This window comes from Argiope bruennichi, chromosome 7 (assembly GCF_947563725.1).
Source record: "Argiope bruennichi chromosome 7, qqArgBrue1.1, whole genome shotgun sequence".
NCBI classification, from domain to species: domain Eukaryota; kingdom Metazoa; phylum Arthropoda; class Arachnida; order Araneae; family Araneidae; genus Argiope; species Argiope bruennichi.
The window spans coordinates 18,352,861-18,375,341 of NC_079157.1; the positions used below are offsets into that span (position 1 = coordinate 18,352,861).

The 22,481-nt window shown below is 25.9% G+C and overlaps 1 protein-coding gene across 2 annotated transcripts; it reads right to left on the bottom strand.

Moving 5' to 3' along the window:
* Positions 1 to 212: 212 nt before the first annotated feature.
* Positions 213 to 21,902, bottom strand: LOC129975256 (uncharacterized). 2 transcript variants are annotated; one of them, XM_056088304.1, is made up of 16 exons: positions 21,514 to 21,902; positions 20,238 to 20,401; positions 18,329 to 18,528; positions 17,296 to 17,425; positions 17,033 to 17,149; positions 16,000 to 16,059; positions 15,809 to 15,877; positions 15,419 to 15,523; positions 15,064 to 15,179; positions 13,730 to 14,358; positions 12,928 to 13,121; positions 11,786 to 11,832; positions 11,195 to 11,243; positions 11,007 to 11,049; positions 7,798 to 9,900; positions 213 to 4,701 (listed from the first exon to the last, which is right to left on the bottom strand). In XM_056088304.1, the coding sequence occupies exons 1-16, from the start codon at positions 21,569 to 21,571 to the stop codon at positions 4,688 to 4,690; spliced, it is 4,098 nt and encodes a 1,365-aa protein (XP_055944279.1). In that variant the 5' UTR covers positions 21,572 to 21,902; the 3' UTR covers positions 213 to 4,687. The 2 variants fall into 2 exon arrangements, with proteins under 2 accessions (XP_055944279.1, XP_055944280.1); XM_056088305.1 differs by lacking the exon at positions 21,514 to 21,902 and adding an exon at positions 21,362 to 21,472.
* Between the last annotated feature and the right edge of the window lie 579 nt (positions 21,903 to 22,481).

The following is a 22,481-nucleotide window of genomic DNA, read 5'->3' on the forward strand; positions in this document are numbered from 1 at the left end:
TAATAAATATACAATTCTAATTGGTTATGAAATTTTTAATTAAAGAAACTTAAAGAATATATTAATTCCTAACAAATGATATTTTTTATGATTTTTTGATAAATGATGTTAAATAAAGCTGGATAACTCTTTTTCTTCTCCACGACTGTTCCTTTTGCTATAAAGAATATTTTTTTCAAACAGAAAATTACAAGTATAATGCATTTAATCGATATACTTTATTTACATTAAGAACAGTAGAGATGTATATATATATATATATATTTAAATACAGATAATTCATAAAATACAATATATTTTACAAGTAAAAACATGTAACAAGTATATATTTTCATGATTGCAACAGGAAAGAAGATAATTATAAATGGCTTTGACTACACTAACAGCAATATACATAGAGATTCAAGTAAAAAAAAATGACACAATAAATCTGATAACAGAAAATATTGGAATACTGACAAAAAGTACATTTATCTAACATAGTTAAATTAACTGCATTAGATATTTTATAGTAGTCTCAACAATTTACATTTGAAGTTACAATCATTTATGTGTATCTAAGACAACAATTTTAATATATTTTACATATAAGCATACAATAATTCATTCAGCTGTTCATATTTAAATCTTTCTTAACTTTATAAACATTGTAAATCAAGAACTACACCATATATATACATATAATTGAAATGTTCTAAATCACAATACTCTTCCTATTATACAAATATATGAATGTTAGCATAACAATTCATTTCATGTTAACAAAATTGGTTTGTAAATTACATAAAGGATTTGCACTAATACTGATGAGAAAAGGACGCTCTTCATAACTAATTTTATTTTCTTAAAAAAGTAAATTAATAATTTATTTGCATGCTTTCAGTTAATAAACTATATACTATTAGAAATTCTATGAAGAAGCAAGGAAATTCCAATATATAACTATCTTGGTTGATACTAATTTAAAAGCTTACTCAATTAAAAAAAGAAAAGAAAAAAATATTTCACAAAACAAATTAAACATTACTTTTTTAACTACTAATATTTACAAGTGAATAGAAATGTGAAACATTAAGGTATTTATATAACACATAGAATATTAGCCAATGTAATCAGTGTTAATGTAATAATGATTTGAAAAATTTCTAAGCTAATTATCAAAGCAGATATAATTTTCACAACGGGACACAAACTCATGTGTTCAAATTATTAAATTTAACCCCTTAAGTGTGTTATCCAAATATAGTTTGTGCATCAAATTATCAAAATTTTAAAGTTATAATCTAAAATTAAATCTTATAACCCAATACAAAAATGACCTTAAATACTCTTTAAACATCTCGATGTTCAATAGGCATTTGAATCAAAATGACAATACATTTCTAGAACAGAAAGTTTCACATAATTAGACACACAAAAAAATTACACAGATAAGGTGTTAAATTTATAATTAAAAATAAGGAAATAGATTCTGCATTTTTAATGAGTGATTTTCATTAGTAATCTTTGGCACTAATATTTTCACTGAAATTATAATACATCTTAAGAACAGATGCAGTGTAATCTGTTTTACTAATATTTTATTTGATGGTATGAAAAGATATTCAACTACCAATTGGAAAAAAGCAAATATCACCAAGAAGATATTATACTACATCTGATCTTGAATAACTATAGAAATACCAATTTACTATGCAATTTCTAATTCAAAGATTAATTCAAAATAATATCCCTTTATAAAAAATAAATTTGACAATAAATATATAAAAATACAGTTATAGATGTATATCCAGAAATTTTTATGAACTAATTTAAAAATTGTATGAACACAGAGTTAAAACTATTTTCAAAAGGCTAACTGTTTATTTGCTATTTTAATATATTGTATCTCTAATGCCAACAATATATATTTCAAAATATTTTTAAAAAATTTATATAATTTTAGTAACCCAATATGGTTGTCACAACTTTCATTTGTTCGATAGGAATTTTTCTATTGTTCATTTATCATTTACTATATGATTTAAAAAAAAAAAATATTTTTGTTTGAAGATTTTTAAAATTGAGCACCTTCTGAATGATGAAAACGACTATATACAAAAATACTAAAACAATACATATATATATATACACTCATATCTCTCATTTAAACAAGATTTTATTTGAGCACTCTTAAAGGATTATAGACAGCATATAAATACCCTAATATATATGTCTTACAAATTATGCACATTATGATATGTTTTCAGTAGTTTTGCTATTTAAAATTTTATGATACAATAATAAATATCAAAATACAGTGAAAACTCTCTGAAAGAAGTATATAATATGAAAAAGCATTTTGATATAGACAAATAAAATTTCATAATAAGAATTTGCTATAGTCAGATTATATTTATTGAATTGGATTGAAGGTAGTATATGTGTTGTCAAGGACGGATCAAATGATTTTGAACTTTAGCAAAAGCAATAAGATGTGCAAAATTAGAAGTCACTACCTGACTTAATTTTTTTTTTTTTTTTTTTTCCATTTACTAGATTTAAGATTGAGAAAAGTTGGCTTCTCAGGATTTCACTTCCTAATTTTTATTTATTATAAAATGTATTATTTATATTTCTTAATATTTTCCCCTTTTAAACAAAAAACAATTAGATAATTAAATGCTTTAACTTTTTTTGTTCATTTCATAAACTTTGATTAATACTTTTCTCTGTAGTTAGTATCTTGTGTTTTAAAGTGATGTAAATTAAAATTACGAAATATCTATTCATTTTACTATAATCAAAATATGGAGATACTGAAACTTCTAACTTATTCTTAAAGTTTTGCTTTAGGATACTGATATTGCCCTTTTTTAAAATTATTAATCTAGAATTATATTAGATAATTTGATTTCAAAAGTAGTTAAAACAATATTTATATCAGCAACTAGATATATCTTTGGTAGTGAAATTATATCTTATGATTAAGAGATCGTATAGCTGAAAATCTACCATTCAGCATTTTACGACTCTGATCTCAAATTATAATCTGACAATATAATGATTTTTAATATGTTTTAAATTTTCTTACACTACAATTTTTTTTTAATTCATCTTCTTATATTTTACTGTAAATCATAATTTACTTAAATTGCTATTTCATTAAATTAACCAGTGACTACATTTTTTTATTTTAATTATAGAGTTTATTATGTTTATTAAAAAAATATATTAAATAACAATGTTTTGTTGGATTTTTCAAAATTTAGTAATCTTTTTCTTTAACTTTTAGTAAAAAAAAAAATTAATGTTCAAACTAAGATTTTGTGATAATTTAATTTAAAGATTAGCATGAATTAATGTATCAATCAAAAGAACCATGTAATGTGAATTATATATTTTTCATCACTATATAAAACATACAATTGAACTGAATAATTTATTCCATTTTACATAAAGAATCTATTTACCTTGCACCTTATAAAACACCTTAAAATAATAGTCACATGATGGGATTATGCAATATCCAACTACTATAACAAGCTTTTCAGCATATTTTAAAAATTATTAAAAATTATAGAGCTTTCACTGTATTGTTATTGCACCAACGGATTAAGTGTATATTGATATGTCGTATAATAGTCAATTTTTTAAATTGCAATTGATATGACAATATCATCCTTCCCCCCATGACATTTTCAGAAAGTATTATTAAATTGTATGAGAAGCTAATTAATTATAAAAAATATTTACAATTTCTCCTTGTGTAAACACCTAATACAAGAATTATCAAAATAGACCCCTTTTTATAACTACTGATATGTTAAGATATTTATATTTATCACAACCAAAACAACATAAAAGGCAGTAAATTCATGGCTATTCTAGCTTTTCATATTTTTAAAACACTTAATCTATGTAAGCACATTCAAGAAATCAAAGGAAGAAGAATAAGAAAAGATGAATCCACATTTTTATAAGATTAACAGACAAATATTTCATGATATTTGCCAATATATACTTATTATGAATAAAATTTTATCTGATATGCTTAATTCATGATTGTACAAAATTTATGAAAGGCACTAAATGATTTTAAATTATAAATAATTTTAACTACTTTATAAATTTTTATGCCTTTATAAGAACAGGCTTTATGCATTTTTCTGAAAATATTAAAGAACAACATTTTTATTTCTAAAAATTATAATTTTACTTGAATAGTGGGGAAAAAACGTGACATTCTTTGTATTTCATATGGTACATAATCAGCTTAATTATAATCCACAAATAATACATTCTATGGAACAGTAACTCAAAAGTCTAATAATATATAATTTAAATTCTATACATTACATTAAACTATCAAGTCTAAATCTTAAAAATGACAGGTGTAATTTTAAAATTTTATCTTTAATACCACAAAAAAGTTTCAACATTTATCACACTTATTGATACAATTTATAACATAATCACACATAATTTCAACAAGTCTTTTAAAATTTACAATATATTACAAGAATTGTTGTATATTTGTCACATAATCTTCAGCACTAGTTCTTACATTTAAAAGAGCATATTCAGCTCTTATCTGCTTATTAAAAAAGAATACTAATATTTCACAGAAATTTAAAAAAAGAACAATTATAAATTAAGTGCAGGTATTCATTCTTTTAATGTGCTGTAAGGTTGATACACTGTAATTTCATATAGTATGCTCTGAAATAAAAGAAAAAAAATGCATTTTTAATAATCTAACATTTAAAAATGGTCAAATGGTCCTAAGATATCGAATCATACATTATTTTTATAAAACTTACTATAAAGTAAATTATAGGCAAAATTTTTTTTATATAAAGTCTGCTAAATAACTCTTATAAAGAGGTATGAAATCCGATAGATATGGAGAGGTTTCTTATAGAAAAAAAGTTATCAAAACAAAAAGCACTGTATACTTATAATAGAAGATGCATGTTGCAGTTATGAAATAAACTATGAAGCTAATTGCATTTAAATAAGTTTTTGCTATTAGAAAAAAGCTATACATATACTGATTATAAACCAAATACAGTGACATCTTTGCATTAAAAAATTGGAGCAAAAGATACATACGTATTCTTTTATTTATTTATTTTTAGCAAAGACAATTTTTCTTAATAACAGAAAAATATTGGAACAAAATCAGCCTTCAAATATAATAAACTACAGCTACTTTTCTCAAAGTTTGACAAAAGTCAAAATATATGCTAATTTGAATGAACTTATGCCATAAAAAATTATTCTCATTAATTCTGAGCAAAAAGTTTCTCTTATAACCACACTTGACAAATGCCATATTACAGAAAAACTAACATTTTGCACCAATATTTATATCTCATGACAACTGTTATAAAAGAGTAGCACAATATCAAACTATTTTACTACTATTTGAATTCTCAAGTTACATTTTATTTGTTCCATTTTTATTTTTAAAGTTATACTTTATTTGTTTTATTTTTAGCTATTATTTTAAAAATATATTTTATTTATTTTAATCTCAATTATTTCATTTTCTGGTACTTTTGGTTAGCTTCATAACAGTTTACGGCAAGTATATATGAAGGCACCAAATGTTACTTTTCTCTTGGAACTGAAGCTGCCTATAGTCTGTGTATTTTCTGTAGATAGTTCAAGGTCACATTTTCTACCTCGTTATTGGTTGTCTGGTACCAGTAACGCGGTGGAAAATGTGATCTTCAACCGCCAACAGAAAACACACAGACTATAATAAGAGATGAAGAATACTAATCTTAAGTACAAAAGGTTGCAAATAAATAAATAAATACACCCCCTCCCCTCCGACCCCACATTTTCAAGTTTAATGCAATTGAATTTGGTGCATTTTTCATGCTGTCAAGCTAATGGAAATGTATCCCTTTAACTAATCATAAAAGTTTTATAAATATATAAGAAAACCACAATTAATTACAATTCTTTAAAAATTTATCAGTTATATTTGAATTCTAAGGCTTATACAAGAGGAATCATGTACGAAGTGACACTATGAAAATGTTAAATTTTACTCGAACCATTATGATCTCAGTTCTTTCCTTTTCTCAAAGAATTTTATTATATTTTACAAAGTTCTCCTTTTATTTCACTGAATTATATCTTCTAAATTCTCCGTTGTTATTATGTTTTTTTCCTTAAAATTCTTTTTACTCACTTTTGATTCAATATTTACATTTAAATCTGGAAAATTATATAGTTTCATTTTAAATCATCATATCAACTACAAGTTTTAATAGATTAAGCAAGAAAATATTTTAGCTTGATTTTTTGAATATTAATTTAAGCTTTCTTATATTTATATGGTTTTTACTAGTCTTTCTTTTTACCATTATCTTATAAATGTGTAATATTTTATGAATACATTATTTTTCATATTATTAGTAGTAATATCATTCCATATATATCATCTCAATTTAAAGCATTTGTTAATCTTGATGCTTTAAATCGATATGATAAATAATCATTTTTAATCTCGATTAAAAGAATTTGTTAGATGTTCCCCGAGTTTCACTTAGAGTTGACTATCTACTATACATTATCTTTGATATATTTATAAATTGAAGTGGCTCCAATTATTTATGATTAAACATTTTTTAGGCATTACAGTACTTTAAATTGATTTCAATTCCTTTTAACCATAAAATTTTTAATCATAATCATAAATTCAATTAAATATATTTATTTAGAGAAGATTTTACTTAATATTTTGCCAGTAAAATAATCAAGGAATCACAGTAAAAAAAAGTGTAATGAAAAGCTTCTGTTGATCCTAATATAGACTCAACTAAGGGCCAAAACCTAAAATGGGAAGGTTCTGCTGAAACGAATTTCAATATATAAAAATATGAAAGCAATTCAAAAAGATAGTAAAAGATCTACTGGGTACAATAATTCCACGTGTAAATTAAATTCCCTTTTTAAATAGAACATGCAATCATAACATAAAAACACTATTGATAAATGGAATTAGTTGTGCTGTAGTATTTGAAATTTCTGTTGCAGGTTAATAGAATAGACATATACACAATTGGTGATTGAAGAGCGAAATGTAATAAGGTATCTGCATTTAAAGAAAACTTCTCAAACAAATTTATCACCAACTAGTTGAAGTTTATGGAACAAGCATAATGTCAGGAAAATTAATGTGATTTTGGTGCAAGAAAATTAGATTATTAATGGCAAAATAGATATGTAAATTGAGCAAAATGCCATGAGGGCATTCAAGCCCATCCACCAAAGGTAACATGTTATGTGTCAAAGATCTTAAGCTGTTCACTGCATTCTTCTGAGAGAGATTGCAGATAAAACTTTATATTTCTATTGGCTGTGCACTGAATATCAAAAAATTTTCCTATGGGAAGATATATTCTTGCTGGATATAGTGACAACTCTTAGATGCCAAATAAAGCCACATGAAAGGAATTGTCTTTTCAGCACTTAATGCAATTTTAAATGAAGATGCTTCTTTCCTATACAATATCATTACAAGAAGTAAAACATAAATGCACCTTCTAACACATGTGTTGAGGAAAGCACTTCAGAACTGATACCGAAGTTAAGAAAGCTGTTGTTTATTTGCTCCACAACCTGAACCCTGATTTCTTAAGTTTAGATATATAAGTTAACCAATAGCATAAAAGTTTCAACAACCATGTTGATTATATGAAAAAGAAATAAAGAATTTAAAGTTATTTGATCAAAATAATTGCACATTTAGATGGTTAATCAAAAGAAAATATAGGAGTTGCTAAACTGCTAACTTACCAACATCTGTCACAATTCTGGAAGGTTTGTTCACATCAGATGGTACAAAAGGAATGCTTGGACTTGCCCTTGATGGGGCATTAGAACCTTGTTCACTGCCACTGCTACTTGTGCTTCGTTTCTTTCCCAACATAGAAATCCCCATAGTTGGCAAAGTAGGAGATCTTAGATCTATTAAAGGTGCATCATCAGTAATTTCAACTGCCGATGCAGGAAACTTCATGGTAAACTGAGGTTTTATTTGAGTTTCAACATAGTAATAGCAACTACCTGCAGAAGATATAGTACTTCCAGATGAACTGCTATTCAAACTACTGTTGCTACTATAGCCAAAGCTATCTGTGATTGAATTATTAGTACAATTAAGAGCAGTGGTATAAGAATCATCATTGGCTAAGCAGATATTGGTTGTCATGGTTGAAGTAACTTCTTCTGATTGGTCATCATTGGCAGGAATGCAAAAATCTGAATCAGTCTGTGCAGATGAGCTTTTTGTTATGGCAGAATATGATTCCTTAGGTGGTTTGGGAATGTTAATCATCAGAGAAGATATTGCAGGTTCTACATTTTTGCCATACACTTTTCTAATGTCCTCTATTTGATCACCGCAATTCTCAATGTACTTATCACTATAACCATTACTCTGTAGACCATTTTTGTTATTATTCACTGTAACCTGCCTAAATGCAGAACAATTATCAAAGCCTTTATTAGTGTTAAGAGGATTGTTTTCTTTTATTGGACAAAATAAATTTTCCTTTTGGAAATAAGGATTTCTATTCATAAGGTTTAGAGAGTCAGGAGTATTATTACTCTTATGATCCCCATCTTTACAAGGCAAATCATGTTCAAATTCTTTTTCAGCTGGACATAAAAAATTACGTTCTTCCAATTTATCAAAATGGATCACTTCATTTGAACCAAAGTTCTTCATTAGGTTTTTCTGGTAAGGTATAGTTTCATACATATGTTCTTTTTCAGAAAATTCTTCAGTACACCCTAAATTTTTTTCATTTTCAGGTGGTGAACTCACACTGCTTTTATTAGACAACTGAGAAGTGTATAAATTATGAATTTCTTGACTAGTAGCAGATTTAAAAACATTAATGTTCCTGGAGGGTTGATTAGAAGACGGTGGTAAATCAACTGGATGCTCATGAACTGAATTCATAGCATTCTTTGTTAAAACATAGGGATCTGCAGAATGGTTGTAATTTGGAAGATTTTGAATTGGATGAGGAATTTGTTGGCATGGTCCTGCTTGTTGCGAATTATTATGTACGTTATAATTGCAACTTCTGAAAGGTACATTCCTTTGAGTACTAGAAACAGTCTTTGGTGGAAGTCTTCCAGGGGGCTGGAAATTAGTATTCCTAGTTTGGTAAGAATTTTGTGACTGCATATGATTCATCTGAAGAGCATGGTACATTCGTAAAGCAAGCTCATCAATAACTGCTGAATTTGCAGCATTTATTGGTCCTTTAGAAGCTCCATTTCCTTGGCTTTGTAAGAAATGTTGTCTTTGGCTTAACATATTGTACATCTCAGCCAACTGCCGAGTAAAGTGAGGATCCATTCCTTGGAAGAGGGGTGGTCCAATGGGAGGGGGAGGCTCTTGTTGCCTGAAATCAGGGGCAGAAACAGTGCTTAATTCTTCATAAATTTCATATTCCTCAGAGCTACTATCGTCCTCAGAAGATATTGCTATGTTATTGAAACTTAATGATCGACCTGAAGGAGAATAGAATGCAGCTGGGTAGCCAGATTTCTGATTTCTAATCATGGTTGAAGTTCCTTGGGTGGCTAATTTGGACATTTGTCGAGCTCTCTGATAATGCATATTATTTCTGGAAGGTTGAGGTGCTGGTTGAAAGTGCTGTTTATTGCATTGAAGGTTAGTAGCATTGGATTTAGCCTTCAATGAAACAATCTTACTTTCATGCATTTCACATGGATACTGAGGAATTTTTGTATAGTTTATACACTTAGGGTGGATGTAACTATCAGTGATTTTTGAACTGGAATGAGATGCACATGTTTCTCCGTTGATTACAGGCAGCTTCGGATTTGGATTCCTAGGAGGATTAGTGCTGTTGCTTACACCTGAAAAATGGTTTATAATTAATAACGTAATTAAATTAGATATAAGTAAAATATAAAGAGCAAAATTCAAATGCTCACACAATTTTTCTTTTTACTTAAATTGTACAGCATATATTTCAAAAAATAGATATTACGAAATCAGAAACATATATAATGATTTTAAGAAACAGTATACAACAATATATGCATTAATATAACAAAAATATTATAACATACATCAATCTGTCAAACTGAAATACTTGTACAGCCCTAATAAATATGGTGTGTTTATGTGAGAGCAAAAAGTATTTTTTTTTTTTCGCAATGGCAGTAAAATACTAATGATGTTCATAATCATTACTTTATTATCAGCTCCTTAAATATTCTTTCTTTTGGGGAAGGCGATGATACATTAGTCATGGGAAAATTTTGTAGTGCATTATATATAATTACGCATAATAAGGAATTTAAAAAATTAAGATGCAAAATTTCCATTAAAAATTTTGTTACCTATATTTAAGTTTGCTGAATTACAAAGTTATTTGTGTGAGCTGGGAGTTTGATACTCTTGATTTAAAATTAATGCATGTAAATTTTTCATTATGTCACAATTAATACATATTAAATTATTAACACATGCAAATAAATTTAAAATATAATAGAATAAAAATTTTACAAACAGCATTTACAATTAATATTATAATGACTTCTTTGTATTAAAACAATATACATAATAAATACAAAATTACAAAAATGTGAATCTTAACACAAAAACATGCTTATCAATGTACTAGAGCTCATAATTAAACTCTTGATATTCCAAAGTACTCAAAAATGGCATAGTATTTTAAGGCTGTGCATATTTTTCAAGAGGACACTAAATTATGATTTAAAAATAGATTTCCAAAGCCTTCACTTTTGAATAAAGTATTATTATTACTTAAAATTCTTCAAAATTTGGCATTTATACATGCCTTTTAGAAAGTAAACAATAAATTAATTTTAATAATAAATAAAAAGAGCATAAACATTAAAATATCATATAATATACTAAAGGAATATGCATAAAAGGGGGAAAAATAAAAATAAAAGCTTTTTTTAAAATCATAAAAATAACAAAATATTACCTGGTTTTTTACATGGCATCTGAACTCTTTTATGCAAAGCATTCTAAAAATAATTAAACAAAAAATAATAAATGAATAATAAAATATAAATTAAAATAACCAAACTGAAAGTGCAAAATGAAATGTTTTTTTCCAAATTTGAAGACTAATGCAGAGGGTTGCATATACAAACATACTGTTTTACTTACTTGTTTGGGAGAAGTGAGAGGCTTGTCAGATGATTGATTGCTGTTAACCCTGCAAAAGAGTAAGGGAAAAATATAGCATTAAAAAGCATTTCATTTGGATTTTATTGGAATATATCAGATAAAATCCTTCATAAATTGCATAATTTCTATCAAATAAAAGAAAATCCATTAGAATGATAAACTAAAAATTTATAAAACAATATTATAAACACTCACCATATTGTGCCTGTATATTAAAATTTATTGGTTAATTTTACAAATTATAAAAATAATTTTAAAAAATGTAAAGCATTTAAGTATAAAATAAAATTTTCATGTATTAATTTTATATAGTTTATATGTTTAGATGCTCTAAAAAGAAATCTTAAATTTGTAAGTAAGATACAAAACTTATTTCACATTAAAAATACTAATTTATTTTTCATACAGTTTCATTGATATTACATAAAACAGATCAATGGAACAAAACAAAAGCTCATAAATGAAAAAAGATTCTGAATTATAATTTTTATTAATATCCAAAAAAAGGATATTAATTTGGAAAAAAAATATTCATTGCTTAAAAAAATATTGAAAAAAAAAATCCCATACCTCTCACTGAAAACTTTGGAATTAGCTGTTCTTTTCAGACTGCGTAACTGTAAAAAAATAATGCTTAAATTAAAATTCAGAATTATAATGCATTTAACAAATACAAATATATAATGTTTGCAAATAAACTATTTAAATGTATAGAATAATAGTAAAAACATTTTTAGTTCTAAATTGAATGATCACACTAGTCACTATATACAAATACATAAAATAATTCATCATATATTAATATATTCATAAAACAATTTTGATATATGTGTATTTAGAAAATGATAATAGTAAACATTTAATTTTATTTTATAAAAACCTATAAATGAAAACTTTTGAGCCTATTTTAATTTCAGTGTTATTTACAAATGAATTATCTGTGAAAATTTTATGTACTAAGTATACTAGAGCAATAACATTTAATCAGTTCAGAAGTTTCTTGTCCCAAGTTTCAAGATATGCCTTTTTTTTCTCACCCTCCTCCCTCTTTGTTATAACTAAATATTTTATAGCATGTAACAGTCACCTTGACAAATGGTATGGCCAGTACATAGAAAGTTATAATATCAGATAAATATCAAATCATCTTTTTAAAAATAGAAAATCTCATAAAATTAAACAATTTTAAATCTTATTGCACATAATTAGAACACTCTTCATAACCATGAAATACTTCTTAGCACATTAAGCTCTTGTTCAGCATTATTCATTTCAGCATAACCATATAGAATATAAATTTTCTAGCAATATAATGTTACTTGTCACTGATTATGTAATTACTATTGACTATTACTATTTTATTAACATATTGCAAATAATATAAATTTCCATTTAAATTTCATTAGCTATTGTAGAATTCATATTTTCAATGTTAAATCAAAATTCTTTATGCTAAATATGCATACTAAACATGCAAATTTTATTGTAATGACTTAAACAAATAGCAACTAGTGGCATTTTGTGACAAAGTACAGCAATTATAGATCACATACAACAATTTGACAGAATGCAGCTAACTTAGACAAGTGTTTTGATGGATAAAATTATTAGCAAATTTAATACACACTTTAATATAATAGGGATTATATTAATTTAAGGCTTATATTTAATTAGAAAAGTGGAAGTGAAAATATTTAAATTTCTTTTCTGACCTCAGAAAGAGAAGGTCTGCCTTCTCTAAAAGGGAATTGGAACATAGTGCCAGAAGATTTCTTCACTTTTGGTGAACCAGTCAAACTGCATTTTGGACTCTTTGGTGACCCACTCTCTTTTGGTGCAGAAGAGGTACTAGGCTGCGAGCTAGAGTCTGAAGTGAAAAGCGTCAAGGCATGTTGCAACAGTCCAGCTGCAATGGCAAAATAGAACCAAAAATCAGAAAATGGAAAATTTCAGACAAATCTTCAATTATAATTAAAATTATTCGGATCCAAAACATTTTTTAAAGCAGTTTTTATTTAATATTCTCAAAGCATCAAATAAAATTTTTATAAAAGAATATGTCACATAAAAATTTAATTGCATTCTCAGAAAAATTCTAAAATTTCTTGCCTCAAACAATTTATAATTTAATGAGCAGCATTAGATGTTTATAAAATAATTATATTGTAAAAAAGAAAGTAAGGCCTGGTTTCCAACTTAATTCTAAAAATAATGGTTCAATTGCTGGCAGTGTCTAGAAATAAAGGCCAGGTTTAGAACATTTTAAATAATTCATAAACTTCTAATTCTAAATGAGTTAATTTAATAAGTAAAACTTTCATGCATATTATTATTTATCTATACAACAGATATCAAGATATATAGCTAAACTATATTCAAAATTAAAAACTACAAAAAAATTAATAATGAGTCAAAACAAATTAATCAGAGAACGCTAAAAAACAGAAACAGTGGCTTTAGCATCCTTTTAACACAAATTTTTACAATGAAAAAAAAAATAAATAAAATACTTACCCTCTGGTTTTTTCTTTTGTCTATTAACCCATTCAGCTAATTTTTGTTTAGGACTTTGACTACCAGAAGGAGGGGCTTCTGGAGGTGTTGAACTGACGTCATTGGAAGCATTCTGTGGTGGAGCTGTTATTCGAAGAGGAGGTTTAGCTGGATTATTCTGAGGCATTGGCACCGCAACAGCTGCTCTGGCAACAGTTTCCGAATTTTTCAAAGCTTCTTGACGCTTCAAATGAGCAGTGTTGAATTTTTCTTGAGGTGGTCGCAGGAATGTACTCTTTGTGGATTTATCCTCATTCTCAATACTGGAGTTGCTGTTAGTCTTTTCTTCTGCTTTTTGTGTTTCATCTTTGTCATCTTGAGCAGAACTTTGTGGATCTCTTTTAAACACATCTTCTAAATCAATTGTTTTATTTGGGTCATACGAAATTGTCCTTAAAACTAATTCTTTGCGTTTGGAATTGTTGCCTATCAGTTCTTCTAAGCTAACAGGCGCCTGCAATGCTGTGGGCGAGACTCCTGTAACTGTTGCTCGACGACGTAAGCGATTTCTAGGTTTGTTTACGGCAAACAATTTTTCTTTTTCTGATATTAAACCACCATTAACTTCAGACACACTATTAGCTTCACCCCTGAAAAAAATTAGAATAAAGAGTTTAGAAAGTAATAGTTTAATAAAAAGAATAAAGTGTCTGCCATCTTAATCTGCATATATATATAAAAATGTAATATATATAATGTAATATATAAAAAATCTGCATATATATATAAATACCTATTACATCTTATGCAATAGTATCTGTTTGAATGTGAAATATTAATATATATATATAATATTAAAAAATGTTATAATTAAATTTCATATAAATTGTATATTATACAATATAAATATTATCTAAAAATGTTATAAAGTTCTGATGTAATATTCTGAATAAAAATATCAAAAGTTTAAATAAAAATTTTAATGTCACATATATCAATAGAATATGAACAAAAATAGAAATTGAACATTGTTATAAATTGTTATTTCTTCAGGAAAATTTATTTAATAATATTGCTTTGCTAGTTAAATAAGACAATTAGTATTTTTCAAAATGAAAATCTATTTTTGAATTTCTTTTCCCATTTGACTCAATTCTAAACTACACTTTAAATTTTGCTAATTGTCAGTAATTATTACCTTTATACTTCAAATCTATGCCAAAATATCAGTAAAGCCTTTTGAAGTAGGAAAAAATAAGCCTTAATAATAAAGAAGAAGCTAAATTTTACAATTAATACACAAAGATTAAAATTTTAATATTAAATTGCAAAATTTTCTAAAAAATCCAACTTGCCTAGTTCCTGGAGATCTAGGACATAATTCACGGATGTCTTTTCCCTTATTCCATTTGTAGAGTTTACGAAAGGCAGTTTTCTTGGATGGTATTCTATATGGCCATAATGTTATAACCTATAGAATTACAAAAATAATAATAAGTTGAAAAATGAGGAATACAAATAAAAATAATCATTGTTCATCTTCATAATTTTTGTAAGAAATTTGAATCATGTTCATAAAAATATAAAAAATATATTAAGCAACTTTAATAAAACTTTTAAACAATAACATCCATATCAAACTGATAAATATCTTAATGAGAAATGAAGTTATCTTTTTATCTCAAGGAATTTTTATTCAAGGAAACTTACTTGGCCAAGAACATTTGGATGCCGTGGTCGCTTTTTCAGAGTTAGATGTACTTCAGTTGGATGTTCTTTCATAGCACAGATAATATTTTTTATTTGCCAACCAACCTGAAAAATACAATAAAAAAATGTTACTAAACACAAGATAAATTTTAATATATATATATAACAGCAAATAGTTCTACAATTTTAAAATAATTTATCACAGTAAAAATATTAAATATTAGTTAAATAAAATTCAAGATCATGTTCTCATGATATAATGAAATATATATTTATTCATATTTGTACGTTTCATTAATTTGAATTTTTTTCAATGCTATTGATTAGCAATTAATATGATAGAACTTTATAATATTTATTTATGTTACAGTTTACAGTTTCTTTACTTACAACAGTTTGGTAATTAACTTGAATAATTTCATCACCCTCTTCAACCTTGCCAGATCTGTAGGCAGGGCTCTACAAGAAAAAAAAATGCACATTACTCATAAGTAGCTATCAAACATATCTCATTAAATAAACAAGTCATAACTAACATAATAATTTTCATTCAAAAAATACTATAAAAATAAGCTTCATACCTGAAATTTTATATTTTCTATTATATGTATTCCACTATAGAGTGAGTTAATATGAATACCCTAAATGAAAAAGACAAAATAATTATATATCCAATACTATTTCACAAATCTCACAAATTAATAAAGCAAATTTGAAAGTTCTTTTTATGCAATATAAAATGTGCAAAACAATATAATATTTAAATATGATAAAAATGTGATTATGCCTTTATTGGAAATTATATATAATTGTAACATGCATGCATCCATGGTCACTAACATACTTTCAAAAAATTTATTTATTTATTATCAAATGATTTCACAGTAATTTTTTTAAATATAATGAGCAAGTTTATTTCCCTTTTTCCTGTGAAAGGATAAGAAAAGCTACATTGAGAATTGGTAATTTTTTGAAAAAGCTGTATTGGTATGTTATAATTGCTAATAACTATGATGCTCAATATGATTAACAAACTACTTCGATGCAATTTTTTTTAACTAAACTCTTTCATTATTAAATTAGAAACTGGAATATATATATTAACAAGTAATGAGAAGACGAGGGACTGCTAGCATAAAGAAAATGATTTGCAAAATGTCTTTGTTTTTTAAAAATTGTTTCGCTGCATAGCTACTCAAAAAAATTATTCCAAAGAACTTAACCTATACAGGTATGAGAGGCCTACTGATCTCTAAAACTTCACTCCTAATAAGAACAAATGTCATTTTGTATTCTGCATAATGTTGAGCTTAAGAATGAAAAATGAGGTTCACAATTTTTTATATCTATATTATAAATCTTTGATTAATATATTTGTTTTAAAAAATTGGGAAAAAGTATAAACCTACATTTTCCAGATTTCAGAAAATTAAAAAAAAAATTAGAAATTTCAGCCTCTAATTACTTTTTTAATAAATAATTTATTGAATTTTATAATTAAATAATTGAAATACCCAGTGTGCAGTCATATCAGATAAAAATATTTAAACACAATATTATAATTTAATGTTAAAGGCATATCTTATAATCAGCCACAACAGAATATTTTCTTACCAAATCATCATCAGGCTTTCGTTTTATTTTAGTAACTTCCAGAGAAGCAGGTTGAATTATTAAAGAATCATTGAAATCCTGAACAACTTTATCACTCTGTGCAGCAAGTTTTAAACACTGTAAAAACATGTTAATAATTAAATCAAACACAAAAAATAGTTCAATAGAGAAAGAACATTTTTAAGAATTAAAAATTAATAAAGTAAAAATATTGTTCTTCAAAAACATCTATAACACAGGAAATAAGATGTAAGAGTACTAACTATTTCTTTAATTGTCCCATGAGGATTGTCAGCAAATTGGTCCCGCTGAGCAGTTGATGCCAGCTCAACGCTCAACTTCAGGATAGTTTTTCGAACATCGGAATAACTTTCTTGCCCAACAAAAGGATATCTGAAAGGAAAGTAAAATTTATAATAGTTTCTTGTAACTTATAAATTCTTAGATTATAACACTTTTGCATTCCAAAAATAATAAATTCCATTTAGACAAAAAAAAAAAAAATACTTATAAGGTATATTATTAAATGGCAAAACTGAATAAGCAGTTTGAAGACAGAAAATAATTCAAAAGCTGCTTTCTTGGAGAAATAAAAATGAATATACAATTCTTCTTATCTTTGACCAAATGTTTATGTAAATTTCTTTAAATGAATGGTCCACTTAAGCTTCGCTTTTATTCTTTAGTTTAGCTTTCATTTTTTTTTTATAACTAAAAATCAGCTTCTACAAGATGACACCCCTTATATACATTCTAAGTTTTGGACATTTGTTCTCTTGCTTTTCGAGTAGATACAATTTTGAATAAAATTAAGGCAATGATTAAAAAAAGTAATTGAACTAAACACAGAAAATATATGAAATGATATACTTGGAAATCCAATGAAGAAGCAATAAATTCAAAATAAAAACATCTTAAACAGTGGGTTGAATTGCCATTGAAGGTTGCATACAAAAATATATGTAAAAATCTTTTTATGAAGTGACTTTACTATTTTATTAAATTCAAACTCTGAACTATGAATTATCTTAAATAATTCAAAATGTCATCTTCATTCAATTTATTTCAATAAAATTTCTCAAATAAGTATATTTAACTAATTTTCCTTTCATTTCTCCAGCTTTTATTTTCTTTAATAGTTGGAAAATTGTACTTGGTTGATAATTAAGAAGGGGACGAAGGTAGATAAAGATTATCTAGTTAAAGATTTATTTGAAAGAGAAAAAAATAGAAGCCCAACTCCAGATAAAAAGGACCAAATATATAAAAAAAAAATAGAAAATAGGGAACTCATACCTGTCTAACCATGATATCAGAGACTTGACTAGATTAATAATGTCCGATACAGCAGATAAAGTTTCAACAGACACTCTCTGTTTCTTTCCAGTATCTGCATAATCTTGACAAACACGCTTTAGGTCATTAAAAAGGCTTTGAGCTTTGCATCCCAGTTTGAGTGCTAATGATTGCAGAGTCTCTGATGTCAGATTATAGTGCTAAAGAAAATTTTATACAAAAATAAAATTAGAAGTGAAAAAAAAATCTCTTAAAAAATAAATTAGTTCATGATTATTATACAAACTGAAAACAATACATAATAAGTGACAAATTTATTATTTAAGTTATTTAAAATTTTCTTGCGAAGTATTATAAAATTTATACCAGCATTTTATTTTTATATTTACCTCTTTGGTGCTTTGGTATAGTAGCTGAAACATTAAGTTATTAAAGTTTTACTCCCTCATACAACTAATTTATGGCAGCTTTAATCATTCTGTTGATAGTTTTACTTTTTATGCTCCCTTATATTACTGCAATATGTGATTGGTATATTAGAAAAAAACTAGAATGTCTAATCACAATTAAAAGAGAGAAAAAATTTTCATGACTTTTAAAAAGGGAAAAACACCTCTACTTCTTTCATTTTCCCTTCCAAAATCCTATTTAAGCAGGACAGTAAAAAAATTTCTAAGTTAACATAAAAAAGTGTGAAATTATACTTCGATAAGACATTTATTGTACCAATAATTTTGATAAATACTCAAAAACTAATACTGGACAGAGAGATGTGAATACTACAAGCAATTTGATACATTAAATATATTATTCTTATATTATTATATATTATTAAAAATAAAATATGAATTACCATTCAATTTCAGTTCTACACATTATTAAGTTAATATGAAGTACTTTAAATCTTTATTTAGATATTTTTGATACTACTTAAAAGAAACAAAACACTTAAAAAAAAGCCTTTAAATCTTTTGGAATTATCATACAAGTCAGAACATTAATATATTATACTCAAACAAAATTCTTTAATAACACAATTAGTTTATTCCATAAATAATGATCAAAATACATTAAAAAATATCCTATATCCTTTTTGAAAATTTTATAAGGCATTTCATCAAAATTACATAACTCCTAAATAGTATTCTATACGCACAATCTCCTCCCCTCCTCTGCCCCCCCCCAAAAAATAACTTTTTTAGAATTATTCAAATATGTTTAACTTCTTTTTTAAAAATGAAGAAAAAAATATAGTTAATACTTAATCATTAATTCTACAAAAAGACCTTTAAAAATTTAATATTTTTTAATTTAGATTTATAAACATATTGTTAATTGAGTAAAATGCATAAAAAATGGATAAACTTTCATTGTTATTAGCAATGTTATAGAATTGACAGATATTTGTTTATGAGAACCTTCTAATTATTTAATCTTGATTTTTAGTAGCTATCTGTATGATTTTTATATTAATAGTTTACTAAAAGATTGATTGTTATATAAAATCCCAAAGAACCAAAGTATCAATGTAACTTTTCATCAATCATTGTTTAGACAGAAATTTTAATTAAAAATTAGTTTTAAAAACAATTAAATTACAGCACATACTAATTACAACAAAGTGATAAATTTGATATTAAAATCTTTAGTAAAACTATATTTCAAAAGCAAACATAAAAATAGAATAGAATAGAAATATAAAAACAGAATTCTATAATCAACTAATTTTTAAATTTTCATTCTTTTGAGATTCCCATTATTTTAAGCCTCTATATAAATTTAAGTTAAAGATAATTTTATCAAAATACCTGAAGAAGAGACATAAAAACTGATTACTTCAAAATACAAAATATAACAAATAATTTACAACAACAAAATGAGACATGAAAAGTTTTTTTAAAAAAATTACCAATTGTCTAAGTAATTCCACTGCTTCAAGTACTAATTCCTGGTGACCAATTTTGGTCATGTTTAAATTAGTAAGATCATCTCTAGCTAATGTTAATAACTGGCAGCCATTAACTTTATTATTGATGAAAAATTGAGTATATGGTTGGATTTCATCTTCCAGACCTACAGAAATTTAATTTAAAAAAAATCAGTTACATATTGTAATCACTGTGCAACATTTTAAGAAAGCAATAACTATTACTTATAAATACACTTTTTTAAAAAATTTCTTATTCTTCATAAAAAATGAATATAGTTTTAAAGAAAATTTTTTAAGAAAATCCTACCCCAAAAATCATGAGAAGGAAAAACAGAAATTTTCTTCTTAAGATCACAAATTATTTTCAAAAATGTTTTTATGTCAAAAATTAAAAAGGTGAAAGAAGGCAATAACAAAATAGCAAATTCTGCATTTGTTCACATTTTTTTTAAAAGATAAAATAAATTTTAAAATTATTAGAATTTTTAAATGTAAAGTTATTTATTGAAATTACAAGAGTTACATGAGAGAAATATGTAAAATTTAATAATAAAAATATATTATAGAATGAAATACTGAAACTAATACATAAATTTAATTTTATGAATTCATTAACTTTGACTTAATTCACTATGAGAAATAACAAAATATTTCTCTATATGATTATTTTGATTACAATTTATTTCTTATTTTAACAAGTTTTTAATAACAAAATAATTAGTCTTTAAAAATTAAATTAATTCATTAAGAAAAGCACAGAAGAAAAACTTGTCTAAATAAAGTTAGCATTAAAATAGATCGTAACTTGGAGAAAAATAAAAATATTTTTATTGAAGACAGATATATTTCACTAGCAACATATCACAAATAAGTTAAATATTTGTTACATTAATTCTATCTCATAATGTAATCCATGAAAATCTAAATAAGAAATCAGAAAGTATGTAAGTAAATATTTTTATGTTAGGAATTAAAAAAACAACAATTTCTTCATAAAGATCTGTTATTAAATTTGGTTAAATTTGTATACTTTCTTCCCCCCTCCACCTAAAAAAATGAAAGAGTAATATTCATATGAAATCAAATAAAAAATAATCATCTACCATTATATGGCGGAACGATTTTACATGGATACCATCGCCGCTTTTTCAGAGAAACCGTTTCTCCGTATCATCTTAAAAACATATTTCACCAAGCAGAACGATACATTGTTGACATAACAGCGAATGCTCAAAATAATGATTTTATAACTTACCCCGTAGCCAATCTGCTACGTGCTCAGGATTCCATTCAGCTACATTAACGTAAGCCATCCTTCTATCATTTTCAGTTACACACGCGAATTAATTTTCATCCCCGGGATGCACTAAATTGTTAAATCCAACAAGTGAGATGAGGATACACTTGTCACAATGTGTAGTCATCCTTATTATCCATACGCTTCATACCACCGACATTCACCGCTTTTGTGTAATTAAACAGGTTCGACGAAATATATTCTATGTTTAACAAGGTGCTCTGATCATCAAATTATTCCGTGAGATTTTAATTAAAATTCTTTGGTTTCATAAACAGAACACTACTCTACTCTAACCGGGTAAAAGCGCTACATCTGAGTCATAGTAAATAGCACCTAGCACTGAGGATCATTCATAAAGGGGTTGTAAGAAAAGCGAAAAGAGCGTTTGCTCGCCAAGTGCGCCGGGAGCGGTAAGGTTTGAGGCTCCTAATGCTTTTGCCTGTGAAGTGTCACGCATTTGTAATCTTGCGATGTGCATAGAGATAAAAAAAAACTATTTTAGCGCGGTTTCTTTTTAATCAAGCTTATTGTCTCGTGGGAAAATGACATTGGAGATAAACAAACGAGGCGAGAGCAATAAGAATTCTAGTCAGGGGCACTTTACGTCAGCGGTTAGAGTTTGGTGTATAATTTGTATGTCTATTCTAATTGTAACTCGTTAGTTTTTTCTGCGTTTTTATTGTGTGAAATGTTTAGTGTTTCACAACATATTAACAGGAAATGGAAATAATTTATCTTTTTTAAATATTCGAGACTAGATTGATTTTTAGTAATTCATCACATTAAAGAAATATGATTCTTTTTTTTTATTTTATCATCCATTATAAAGCCATTATTTTTAGAATTATTAATACAAATTCAATAAAAGTTTTTATAATATTTTATTTTAAAATAAAGCTCATTAAGGTAAAAAATTTGGAAAT